Source organism: Artibeus jamaicensis, unplaced genomic scaffold (genome assembly GCF_021234435.1).
Source record: "Artibeus jamaicensis isolate MK-2021 breed Jamaican fruit bat unplaced genomic scaffold, CSHL_Jam_final scaffold_916, whole genome shotgun sequence".
Lineage (NCBI taxonomy): Eukaryota > Metazoa > Chordata > Mammalia > Chiroptera > Phyllostomidae > Artibeus > Artibeus jamaicensis.
The window spans coordinates 2,130,260-2,142,875 of record NW_026522059.1 but is presented as its reverse complement, the minus strand read 5'-3'; the positions used below and the strand labels follow the sequence as shown (position 1 = coordinate 2,142,875).

Sequence of the window (12,616 nt, the reverse complement as noted above, 5' to 3'; positions counted from 1 at the left end):
ACACGGCCGGCCCTGCACCTGCCTGCTCACCTTCCCAAACTCCCTCCGGGGCCCTCCGCCACCTTCCACCAGAGCCCGGGGGGACTATCTGGGGCCCAGCCTCCTGACGCACCTCTCACCGTGGCCATGTGAGACAGGGGAGAAACGCATTTGTTTCTGAGGAAAAACCAAACACCTGCCAGGAGAGGGGCTTGAGGCCAGAGGCAGGGACAGGAGTCACCAGGCTCTCGTTGTGGTTCAGTGAAAGATGCGCAGCACAAAGGCACAGGCCTTGGCAGGGACAGAGGAGGAGCAGGACACCCCCCGGCCTGCTGGACTTCTGGGGGGTGGCCACAGCCCAGACACTACACGGGATATTGACCCCCCGCCCCGGGCAGGAGCTCCAACGCACCGGAGAGGGCGAGAGGAACGGTGTGGCTTCGCCGGTGCCCCCCACCCCCCACGGTGGCCAGCTCGGGGCGGGGCGCCCCTCCCGCTGGCTTCTCCCGAGGGACAGCGAGGCCGCGTGAGCGCCTGGCTCCTCAGTGCATGGATGGTGCTGAAGGGCCTACTCCTCTCACACCCCGTGCACAACACTGAGGTCCCAAAATGCCTTCTTTTAAACCCAGGCCAGGAGTCAGGGCCACAGGCAGCTTCCGATCACGTGGCCTCACCACACTTTTTTGCTCCAGAACGGTTCTCCCCAGTCTTCCCAAGATGGGGGTCACTCTGTAAAGTCTCAAGCATTTGACTCGCGCGTGTACTTTCCTGGCTGACCCTCCGGGCAGCAGCGGGCCCACAGGGATTACGAGGACAGACTCTAGAGCCAAGCTGCCTGGGCCCATAGCCCAGCTCTGCCACTTCCTGGCTGTGTGACCTTGCAAAAATTACTCAGCCACCCTGGCCAGCATGGCTCAGTGGGCTGGGCACCATCCACAAAGCCAAAGTCCACACTGTTTTGATTCCCAGTCAGGGCACGTGTCTGGGTTGGGGACCAGGTCCCTGGTTGGGGGCGTGTGAGAGGCAACTGATCAGTGATTCTTTCCCTTTTTCCCTCCCTTCCCCTCACTTTAGAAGTAAATAAAACTATTCACCCTTGTCTGTGCCTGATGTCCTACTTGTAAAATGGAGACACTAACAGCACCTACACAAAAACAATAACACTGTACCTACCACTGGCCAAACCCTTACAACACACCATGTCAAGAGCAGGTCCTCAGGACAACCCTAGGAGCAGAAGTAATGCCATCAATTAGGAGACTGTGGCACGGAGCTGTCCAAGTCACCCTCCAAAGTTCCATGGCAAGTTCCAGTAACGGAACCTGCCGAGTGTCCCCAGGAGTGACCTGCGACTTGGTGTGCTCCCAAAACGCATATGCTCAAGCCCAAACCCCCAAAATGGTATTTGGAGATGAGACCCGTGAGGCGGTGAGAAAGGTTAAACGGGGTCATAAGGAGGGGCCCCCACCCCACTGGCTGGTGCCCTGCACAGAAACGCCAGAGCCCCCCTCTGCCACGTGAGGGTGCAGCGGCACCAGGCCGCTGTCTGCAGGTGGACGAGGGCCCCCACCGAACCGGCCTGGCTCGCCGCCAAGGGCCTCCAGAAACGAGCCCCTGCCGTGAAGCCACGCTGCCTGTGGTCTACTGGTGGGGTGGTCTGAGCCAACTCACGCACCCCAGGGCCTCCAAACAAACGCGTGAATGCACACCCCATAACTGGACATCATTGTTTACAGGTCTTATCCACAACCAGCTAGTTCTAAGTATAAATTCCCATTTTCTCCAGCTTCCAATGCCTTACAGAAATCACCAGACTGAAGGACTTTATCATCACCGCAAATCAGATCACAGTAGGTATACTTGAAAAGCGTAGTCCTTCCCTCATCTCATCAATTTAGGGTGACCTCCTGACAAATGAGCACAAAGCAGTAAAGGGTGTGAATGAAGCCACCGTTTAGCGCAGAGGCACTTCATTACCCCCGGGCACACGCGGCAGCTCACTCGGGTAACGGAGCGTCCAGGAGACGCCTCCAGCGGCTGCAGTTAATGAATGACGAGTGAAGAGGGCGCAGCAGGCAGCGGGCGCAGCAAAGGCCGCGCAGAGCGTCTGGGGACCACATGTGCTAATTAAGCCGGGAAGAGAGCTCACCGTCGCTGAGGTCTTGGAGGAGGTTCTCCTGGCAGGAGAAATCCAGCTTCACTTTGATGTCGACGGTGAAAGTGGCCACCTTTCCGGGTTGCAGCGGGAACTGGGCAAGGGTTTCTTCTAGTTTCCAACTCAGGAAGTCACCGTACAGTTTTTCTACAATGACAATAATAATGGTGATGACAGTGATGTACCCGAGGTGACATGAGGCTTACCAACCCCCTTAGAAAGTTTGATGCATTCTCAAAACGCCAAGAAAACCACCAGCAAGTTCAAAGTTAAGAGTTCAAAGTACCGAGCAAGTCCCAGAATCCTGGGTGTGGGGAGGCAATCGCCTGTGTCTGCCAGTGGGGCAGGGCGGCCAGGCCAGGCGGCTTCCTCCCACCGACCCAGTGAGCACCCTCCTGGCTCTTACAGACTCAGCTGGCGTCCCGCTGCCTGCCTCCATAATCGTATTCTACAGCAGGCCACCTGAAAACACTGATCCTCGTCCCGCCCTGGCTGGCGTGGCTCCAGGACTGAGTGCCGGACTGCGAACCAGACGGTCACCAGTTCGGTCCCGAGGGTCTGCTGTGCGACAAGCACTCTCCACACTGCTGGTGCTCGGCAGGCAGCAGTGAAGCAGATGGGCCACAGCCCCCAGAAACACCTTTCAGGGGTGCTGTGGTTATTTCATGACAAAAACGACCTGAGGTGCCCATGACGTGGCGCTGATTAAAGCTCTCATTACTGCCGGATACAAACTAAGTCCAGTGGCAGCACAGAGAACCCCACGGAACCCCACAAGAGCCTTCAGTTGCCCACGGCGCAGTTCCGTGGCGCAGTTCCCAGCAGCAGACACACAGGGACCGGCACAGAAGCGAATGCTGTGGGCTCACGCCACAGCAGCGCTCGGAGGGTGGACACTTCCCGTCACCGGCTCTCAGACGGGAGGGGGACCCGCACACGGTCTCCCCGCCTGCCCTGCTCAGACGCACCGCCCTCCCTCGGGTGCCCAGAGGACTTTCCCCGTCCTGTCATATGTACCAGATCAGTCACTGCCACTGACAGCTTTGGGGCACTGTACCACCTAAGTGACAGGACGCATCCCCTTCGTATATTTCGGAAGGAGATGGCATACGTCCATTCACTTAATTCCACATGTAACTGTACCACAGCTTCCGACGAGGATTTGAAAAAGAGAACAGCTCCTATTTTTCACTCACGAAGGCGCTGTTTTGAAAACGGCCACACGGTGCCATAGGCGAGCCGGATTTGAGGTCCAGCAGCAACACCGCAGCTGAGTGTTACCTCCCCCCAGATCACAAGGTGCTGGAACCTCTCTGCAGTGGGCCAAGCTCAGACTTTGTTGCAAACGCCTTATTTCACGATAGGATTCAAAATGACAAATTCTCCCCAAGCCAGGCCCGGACCTCCCTCCAGGCAGAGCCAACCGGAGGCCTGCGACTCTGCCAGCCCTGGTCTCCCACAGTGCTGCCGTCACGTGAAGAGGGGCCACTTCCATTTGGGAACCCACAGCACCCCGTCCCAGGCACTGAGCTGGACCAGCAGCCCCACCAGCTGCCTGACTCGCCAGGCTCCGCCCTCAAGGCGGGAAAACACCGCTGGCCTCACTGGTCAGTATAATTTCTCTAACTTTACGGCACAACCTGATCTGACCTCTACTTACCACCTTTCACACCTTCCCCCCTTTGCAACAACAAGGTCCTGCGGTCCGCTGACCCCACTGGACAGGGGTTGCGCCTTTTGCCCCCCAAGTCCTTGGAACAGCTTCACAAGGCAAGCACCGCCTCCCTATCATCCCAGAAGGAAACTGAGGCACAAAAGGGACAAACAGCTAGTGAATGATGAAGCTGACGCTGGTCTTCTGCGGGCAAGCTGCCTGTGCCCCGGACTAGGAAACAGAGCGCCCGCTTAGGGGAGGGGTGTGTGGGCCCCAGGTGCCGAACCCACCTGGAAAGCACTGGCCGGCCAGACCCACATGCCCCTGAGCCTGCGAACGTCCTATTCATTCATTCACTCGAGAGCGTTTTCCTTGGGTCCATGAGCGGAAAGAGCCCCGGGACACAAGGACGCACTCCTGCTCTGTCCCCTTCCTGTGCGCCCTCCTCCCGCATCATCAGAACTGCCAACCTTACAACGGCGTCGTCGAAGAAAGAGGACAGACATCGCGGAGGCCAAACCAGCTTCAAGCCCTACCTTTGGTGGTGAGGACCTTCGAGGTGACCTCCAGCTTCTGCAGCGGCTCCATCCCGATGTTCTCCAGTGTGATGACCAGCCGCTGGGCCTCTCCGTTGTAGAGCCGGACGGACACGTTCGTAGACACTTCGTCACCGGAGGGAGGCTGCAGTGAGTGTGCCGACCTAAGAAACCAGTAACGACAACAGTAACTTCAAACAGAAAAAAGAAAACCAGTGGCACCTCAGGGTTGGGCACATCACCGCACTTTGATGTTTCAGAGGTGGGGGCTGGGGAACCTTGGCTTTGAACGTGGGATTCGAAAGCCGGCTACTGGCAACACAAGGGCGGACTGCCACAGAGGATCAGGGCCCTGGGCACAGGCACCGGGGACAGCGCCGCATCCCCACACTGGCTGGTCCAAAGGCCTGGAAAGAAGGTCCAGGCAGCGCTGGCCTCACACCTGTGCTGCGCGGGCATGTAACCGTCAGGAATACAGAGGGCGCTGGTCCTGCCCAGGCCCAGGAGAAGAGCTGCTTTGCACGTCAAGACTCCCTTCTCAGAGTATCACACTCTCAGCTCTTGCACTCAGTTCTGTGATCCCTTCCGGGTTCGCTTCCTCCGTGTTTCATTTTGTTCCCCAGTCACACGACACTTCCCTGGTGCCGAGCAGCCAGGCGCCGTCAGCAGGCGGACACCTGCACTGCACCTGCACCTACCTGGGCAGAGACGTGCTGATCTGGAGTCTGGGCAGGGCAGGCACGACCTCGACCGTGCAGCCACTGGTCTTCACTCCAGGGAGGTGGTCCAACAGGCAGTCACTGAAGACGCCAAAGACAGTGGTGTGGTAACCTGGGAAACAAGGGGACAAGCTTCGCAAAGGGGGGCGGCTTTGAGCCTCACGCCTGCACCCGAGAGCAGGCTCCAGCAGTGAGAGGAATCTGGGGTCCCTGTCCAAGGACAAAGGTGAGAGTCAAGCCCAAGGTTCAGCCCTGCGGACCCTCGGTTTCCTCCCACGGAGCGTGGAGCTGACCACGACACCCGCACTCCTGCCCCACAGGCTTCCTGCCTCCAGAGGAAAGCAGCACAGGAGTCTCTATGGACTGGAGGTCTCCGCACCACCTGGTAGTTCTAGCTCATCCCTCCAAAGACATGCTGTGCAATCGCATTTATTGCTCAATGAGGATGAGGCCAGTGTTCCTTCGCAGGGCACAGTATGACTTAAGTATCAGAAAAATAACTCAAAGTCTTCGGCTGAGATGAAAGCTTGAGAGCCAGTTGTTATCACCACCAGTGGGTGACGTGGCAAACCTGCTGGACCTGTACACGGCCTACCATTTAAGAGTAGCCAATTTTCCATGCAAAAAAGAGAAAAATGCCCTGGGTTAGATACACGCTTGAAACTGTTCCAGCAAAGCTGTACAATGGCGTTTGGACTCTTGAGAGAATTAAAAAATGATGTTCACCGTGGACCAGGAGGAAACAAGGCCCAGAGGCTGGGGCGGCAACACCGGGTGACCTGACAGGACGACAGTGAGGCAGGACAGCTAGCCGGCCACCCTGCCCGTCCGGAGGCAGAGAGAAGCTCCCCTTACCGTTCACGGTGATCGTTCCCGTTGTCTGGGGGACCCCGACGAGCGTCACCGGGTACAGTCCAGACTCGGCCGGAAGGGAAAGCGCCGCAGGCAGAGACTCGAACTCCACTCCGCTTGTGAGGAGCCCCTAGAACGAGCAACGGGCTGCGTGAGCAGGTGCAGCCCAGACCCACTGTGGGACGGCCACTCACGCAGGCCAGCGCCAGGGCTGCCAGGGCACAGCGACGTCTGTGAAATCCAGGGAACTGTGGGGATGGGCTAGACGTGCGACTCACAAAACAGCCTTGAAATGGGACGTACGTGGGTGCTCAACCAAGTCATCCTGATGCAACCCTGACTGCTGCGTTTTTGGTGTGTGTTTGGTTTTGCTGTTCTAGCAGAATGGGAATGAAAACAAAAAGACATGAAGTGTGGAAATACGCCATCGTTGACATCCCTCCGGTGCTTCTGCGAATCATCAGCTCATTTCCCTAAGTCGCAGGCACTATGCTGGGCAGTGAAGGAGACGCGTCCCGGCCTCAAGCAGCCGCCTTACACCTGGACCCGGTGCAGGCCGGCTCGGGAGTGCTCGGCACGGTGCCAGGCCATTAACAGGCTGCCGGGCGGCAGGGCAAGAAAAAGAAATGAAAGGCATGTGGACGACTGCCCACCAAAGGCAAAACTGTGACCAGGGAAACCCTACTGAGCCCTGGCTGCCATGGCTCGGCTGGATGTCATCCCACAGATGAAAAGGTCAGGGGCTTGACTCCCACTCGGGGCACGTACCCAGGTGGCAAATTCAGTCCCCAGTAGGGACACATGTGAGAAGGCAACCGATGGATGTTTCTCTCTCCCCCACCACCATCCTTTCCTCTCTCTCTCAAAGCAATGGAAAAAAAATATCCTCGGGTGAGGATAGAAAAATTAAAGAAAACCCTATGGAATCGACAGTGAAATTTAAATTAACAAGTGCATTCGGCAAAGTGGCAGGATCAGCATTTAAAAAGAAGAAGCCATTTCTGTAAGAATCCAGCAAGAACCGTGGGCGACGCAGGGCCGACGCCCACATGGGAGGGAAGGACACATCGTGGCCCGAGGAAGGCGAGCGAGGTCCGGTGCGGCCGGATTGGAACGGGGGCAGCACTGTGAAGTCGGGGTCCACAAAACCCGTTTGTGCTGCGTGTGGGGGCGTGAGTCTAGATACACGTATACAGACGCACGCACGTAGGTCCACACGGACGTGCATGGCTGCATGTGTGCACATGCGCAACCTCCCTGTCTGCAGGAAGCACCCAGGAGACACTCCCATGGCGACCAGCGCAGCGCTGAGCTGGAACGTGAGACGCTCCAAGTGCTCAGGCAGGTGTCGGGCACGGGGGTGGGAGCACAACCCAGCCAGAGGGCTGCTGTCCCGGGCGCAACACAGCGGCATCTTCTCTGTTTTAAAATAGCCAGTGCAAATATGGCCAATGGGCAACATTTTCTAAGTGTGAGTGGTAGATATATGAGTGCCATCATGTCGTGTGTCTGAAAGATTTTTTTAAATTTCATAATTTTTAAAATCCTGAGCATATTTTGGGGGCTATCTCTTAGTGGTAATTTTTATTTTATTTTTTGTTCTTTCTAATTTTTGACAAAAAGCACGTATTACTTCTTTTTCAAAACCAAATAAAAATGAAAGCTACTTTTGAAAGACAAAAACAGTGAGCTAAAGGAGGAGGCATCTGATATTTTACCCACGTGGGGGAAGATTCTCTGAACAACTACCATTCCCTGTCTAGGCCAAGGGACAGGGCGCCCCCGGCAAGGCCTGGGCAAGAGCCGGACAGCGCCGCCCAAGGGCTACTGGGCCCACGGGGGGAGGCACTCACCCCCCAAGGCCCGTCCTCTGAACAACCTCGGGCTGCCAGCTTCACACGCAGCGGGCTGCCCAAAGACACAGGTGTCAAGAGAGCCGTGCCATGTGACGAAGGCCTCAGCATCACCCTCAATACTCCTGGTTTGCCTGGCAAGCTCTGGCTGGTCACACGTCCCCAGCTGAGCCCTCTGTCACCTGACTCTGCCCACAGGCCCTTCAGCACCTAATGCACCGCCCCCACCACAGGGACCAGGTCCCTGGTGCCTCGCCCAAGGCCTCACACATGGGGTGGGCACTCAGCAGGACTGCTGCGTGAAGCTCTGGCCTCTGCCCTTGAACACTGAGTCGTAACACTCTGTCTCAACACTGCCCTCTGAAGGTCACTGACGGTCACGCGGCACCACTGCCTGCTGATGTGCACAGAGGGACTGGAGAAGCGGGGCCCCGGGTGGCAGTGGGGGTGGCAATGGGGGTGGCGGGGCTTTGCCCTGCGGTCTCCAGACTCAGCTCAGACAGCCAGGATGACCCTCTTCCCTGAACGGGCTCGGGGAGCACGTCCGACAGACAGACTGCGAGCGGGCCCGGAATATCGCAGAGCGCACTGGTCTCAGCGCAGAGGAAGCTCATGGTAGGTGGTGACGCGGCAGCCTACCCTCCTTCCCCAGAGCTCTCCCCCAGCTGCGCCTCGCAGCAATGACGTGACCTGGATGACCTCACAGAGACTGCGACGTGATCGTTGGAGCCTCACACCCAGCCAGCCGAGCTCCGAGTGTGTCCCCCTCGGAAGGTCTTTGTCCAGTGACTCTCGCTCCCCGAGTCCCAGGCACTACAGTCCTGGGAACGACAAGATGTGCTCTTCCCTCACAAACAGCTTATAGTCCTTGGCAAAACAAATACAAAAACAGACATATCGCGGGGCATGTGCCTCCAGTATTACGTAGAGAACATTTTAAGGGCAGCTCCTTGGCCCCGAAGGCTCAGGCGCCCAGGGATACATACCATGTTCTCAACGCGGAGCTCAAAAGGCATCGGGTTGTAGACCATCAGCTGGACTTCACACACGTCTCCTTGAACCCACTGGAAATCTGCAAACACACACACGCGAGAGCCCACACATTAGCCGGTCTGGCTCCATGGTTCACGTGTTTCAGGTGAGTCCTCCAGTGACTTATGTTTCCCAGGACACAGGGGGATGATCATACGGTCGTGAGAGAAACAATTCACAGCTGGCTTTCCACCAGCCTCCTCGCAAACCAAGCAAGCCCTCACCACCTCTGGGACGCTCTGCGACAGAAGTCTCCTGCTGTCTCTGGCAGGGTGACCGATGCCATCAGGCCAAACGCAGCTCCATAAAACCGAAATCAACCCAGACAGCACCGTGCCTGGCATGCAGCCAGAGACCGCCCAGACCTTCACAGGCGCAGAGCGGGTGCGGTCGGTTTTGACTGGCACACAGCTTGATTCCCCTCCCCTCCACAGAAGGGGACCCTCCTCCTCCCTGACCTCCCAGGTGAGCTGCACTTCAACACCTGTGGGGGGCAGGATTCTGAAGTGACCCCAAGACCCCCAGCCTGGTGCGGATTGCCTGCGTGACCCTCTCCCCTGAATGCAAATATGAGGACTCAGCAGACGTGATTAAGGTCTCCGACCAGTCGACTTTGAGTTCATCAAAAGGGAGAGCACCCTGGGTGGGCCTGGTCTAACCAGGTGAGGCCTTAAAGGAACCACAGCACACCCTTCCTGAGAGAAAAGACTCGAAGCAGGGGAGGGCCGATCTATGGGTGCAGCTGCATGGCAAAGACCCAGAGCAGCCTCTCGGAGCCGAGGGCCATCCTGACCAACAGCCAGCAAGAGAGCAGGGTGCCGGTCACACGACCACAGGGGATAAACGATGAACCTGAGAGAGCCTGGAAACAAATCTGCCTGGTCCAGACAGGAGGGACACGGCCCCAGCGGACACCCAGATTTCAGCCCGTAAGACCCTGAGCAGAGGGCCCAGCCGGCGAGTGCTGGGCTATGGACCCCCAGAAACCGAGAGAGGACTTGCTCGTCCTGTTCTAAGCCACTAAGTTTGTAGCAATTTGGTACGAAGTAAGAGACAAGTAATGCAGCCCCTCAGGCATCCTCACAGCCTGCCCTCCCACAAGACAGTCTGTGAGGCCAATCAGAAAGGCCCCCGATTATGTGCACATGTGTGGGGCATCAGCGGGGTAGGAGGCAGTACCAGGCAGGGCATCGGTGCGCTCCACAGTGACCTGGGGAGAGAGGTGCTGTTCTCCCTGCTGCCGCAAGGCAGGCGCTCCAGGTCCAAGCAGGGCAAGAAGCCCTGGGACTTGCAGGCAGCCAGCAGGATGCCCGCCCAGGGGTCTGAGGGCAGCGGTGTCTAGAACAGACCCAGGCTAGAAGGGCTTTCTCCAGAGGGGATGCAGGGGGTGTGATTAGAACCCCTCAGCTCCCACAGACCTTCCAGGGAGACCCCGCCTATTCCAGCCAGAGACCAGCCCCGGCACCGGGCACCAGCACCAGACGCCCTGCACAGAGACCAAGTCCGAGCCCTTCCCAGGCTGCTCTAACTCTCCTGGACCCCCAGCTCGGTCTCCTCCCTCCCCACCCCACCTGTTCACACCCACACCCCCACCCTGGCTGTGAGAACCTCCAGGGGAGGCTCACGGAAGCCCCCTCCGGAGTCTGCACCATCCTTGAGCCTACCGGACGCCAGTGGTCAGAGCCAGCCCATCCTCCAGGTGGAGGAAAAGGCCCTTTGTTCTAACGCTTTGCTGTGCCGGTAGCTAAGGCTTGCCTGTTTTCTCCCTCACGGACCGAAGCATTGTCCTGGGGTCCTCAGAGGATCCCTTCCCACACACACAGGCCTGGTCTACCAAAGGTAAGCACTGCCCCCGACTGCGGTCTGTGAGAGGAGCTGACCCGCTCTCCAGCCCGAGTGCGCGGGAGCCCATGGGAGCCCCTTCCTGGACCTTTGGTCCCAGAAACCGGGACAAAGAGCAGCCCATGGCCATCAGTCACCTGAGGCAGGGCCTCCCCCTGTGCCGCTCCAACGGAGCACACTGTCACCCCAGGCTAACAGCATCGTTCGGTTGCTCTGGTCTCTTCCTACTGCACTGAGGCACCTACTAGGCAGGGAGCACCCCGATTTCTCCTGCACCCCAGCCCCCAGCACAACACATGAAAATACTGCTGGACACCTTATCCAAAAGGCTGCCGGGCACTTTGGGAACACGTCTCACTTGATCCTCACAAGAACCCTCTGAGTTAGCTTCTCCTGTCCCCACTCTAAGTGACACAATGCAGCCCAGGGAGACATGATCACCTGTCTGAGGGGACACGGTGGGAGTAACAGCTGCAGGGCCAGCAGACAGCCAAACACCTCTGACAGCTGCGGCACTGCACTGCTCCTGGGCAGCTGTGACCTCAGCACCACACCTGGAGGCACCACAGAGTCCCAGCACTCTGCACGTGAAGCCCTTCACGCCCACCGTGCTCCAGTGCAGGACGTGGGTGGCGGTCTCCTTTGCACAGACTCTAACTCCTGGACCCCGGGCTGCTCCTTCAGACCGGCCACTCAACTCTCCCACCTGCGACGTGGGAGCAGAATGCCACATCCTGCATCATAAGGTTAAGCCCTCCGAAACACACTGAGTGTTATTTTCATAAAAAGAGGAAAACCAGAAAGGCAGGGCTGGCTTTCCGGGCGCTGACCCGGCAGCCACCCAGCCCCAGGCACCGAGGGCCCTTGTTTGTCCTTATCCCCCAGCCCATTCTGAGTCTAAGGCAACCCTTCACCTTCTCTGACAACTCAGAGGTCCTGTCAGGCCTTGGGAAATCACTCTGCTCTGCACTTACCACCTTCTGCTGTCCACATAAGGCTCAGCTAAAAGAGATCTTCTGGTTTCTGTAACTCAACAGAAATGTCGCCTCTTGGGACTAGACCTTTAAAAATCAGATCTACGGCAAGTGCCCCACGGAGGCAGCCAACTGGACAAGCTGGGAGGAGGGCCCGCTCGGTGCAGAGTGGGAGCGCACGCGTGCGCGGTGCCCCTAGAGGGCCAGGGTGGCAGTCCTACCGATCTTCTTGTTCCGCTCCTCCCCGCGGCTGTGGGCGATGATCGGCGAGTAGATGAATGGGCTCTTGGTGGACACGTTCTGACCCAGCAAGCTTTTCATCTTCTGTGGCCGGAGGCTGGCAGGGAGGTTCAGCAGTTTCACACGCCTGTAGTTTCAAACGGAACGAAAACACATCAACTGCCTTGTTAGCGTGGTTTCGGCGGAAACACCGCAGCACAGCACTTGTTGGAAAGATGCTGCACCAGGCAGCAGGGGCACGGGGGCCAGAAGCGGCACTCAAAGGCGGTGGCCGGACGTCCCTGGCCCAGCTGAAAGCTCAGCTGCGCTCCCCAACAGCTCTGTTGGCGAGCGCGGACCGCCGGGCCCCTGCCGCAGAGACGACGGCCCTGGGCTGGAGCGAGGGAGCTCTGCTCTGGGCCCGACCCTGCTGTGAGCTACTGTCAGCCTTGAACCAGGTGGCACCCATGGGAGCCTTAGAGTGTTTCCCCTTCTAAGATGAGCCCACCTCCTTGCAACACAAACAGCTCTCTGCTCCGGGCACCACCTAAAGGTGAGGTGCTATCTGAGATACCGCAGGACCCATCTACACAAGCACGGAGCTTCTGGATCACAGAGAGAGTTTTAGAGCACACAAAGAACGCCTGGCCAGTGCGGCTTCGTTGTGTGGAGCGTCCTCCATAAACGGAAAGGTCACAGGTTGGATTCCGGGTCAGGGCACACACCTGGGTGGCAGCTTCAGTCCCCGGTCGGGGTGCACATGAGAACCAATCGATGCTTCTCTCTCACATCAGTGTTTCT

At 58.0% G+C, this 12,616-nt stretch overlaps 1 protein-coding gene across 3 annotated transcripts in view; it reads right to left on the bottom strand.

Annotated features, from left to right (window-relative positions):
* The window catches only part of TRAPPC9 (trafficking protein particle complex subunit 9), a 219,722-nt gene that overhangs the window by 157,082 nt on the left and 50,024 nt on the right, over nucleotides 1–12,616 (bottom strand). For all 3 annotated transcript variants that reach the window (XM_053660957.1, XM_053660956.1, XM_053660958.1), the window contains 6 exons: nucleotides 11,818–11,963; nucleotides 8,735–8,820; nucleotides 5,899–6,025; nucleotides 5,023–5,155; nucleotides 4,325–4,488; nucleotides 2,129–2,281 (listed from right to left, as the gene is read on the bottom strand). In XM_053660957.1, the coding sequence (XP_053516932.1) occupies nucleotides 2,129–2,281; nucleotides 4,325–4,488; nucleotides 5,023–5,155; nucleotides 5,899–6,025; nucleotides 8,735–8,820; nucleotides 11,818–11,963 (809 nt within the window). The remainder of the gene's footprint in view (nucleotides 1–2,128; nucleotides 2,282–4,324; nucleotides 4,489–5,022; nucleotides 5,156–5,898; nucleotides 6,026–8,734; nucleotides 8,821–11,817; nucleotides 11,964–12,616) is intronic.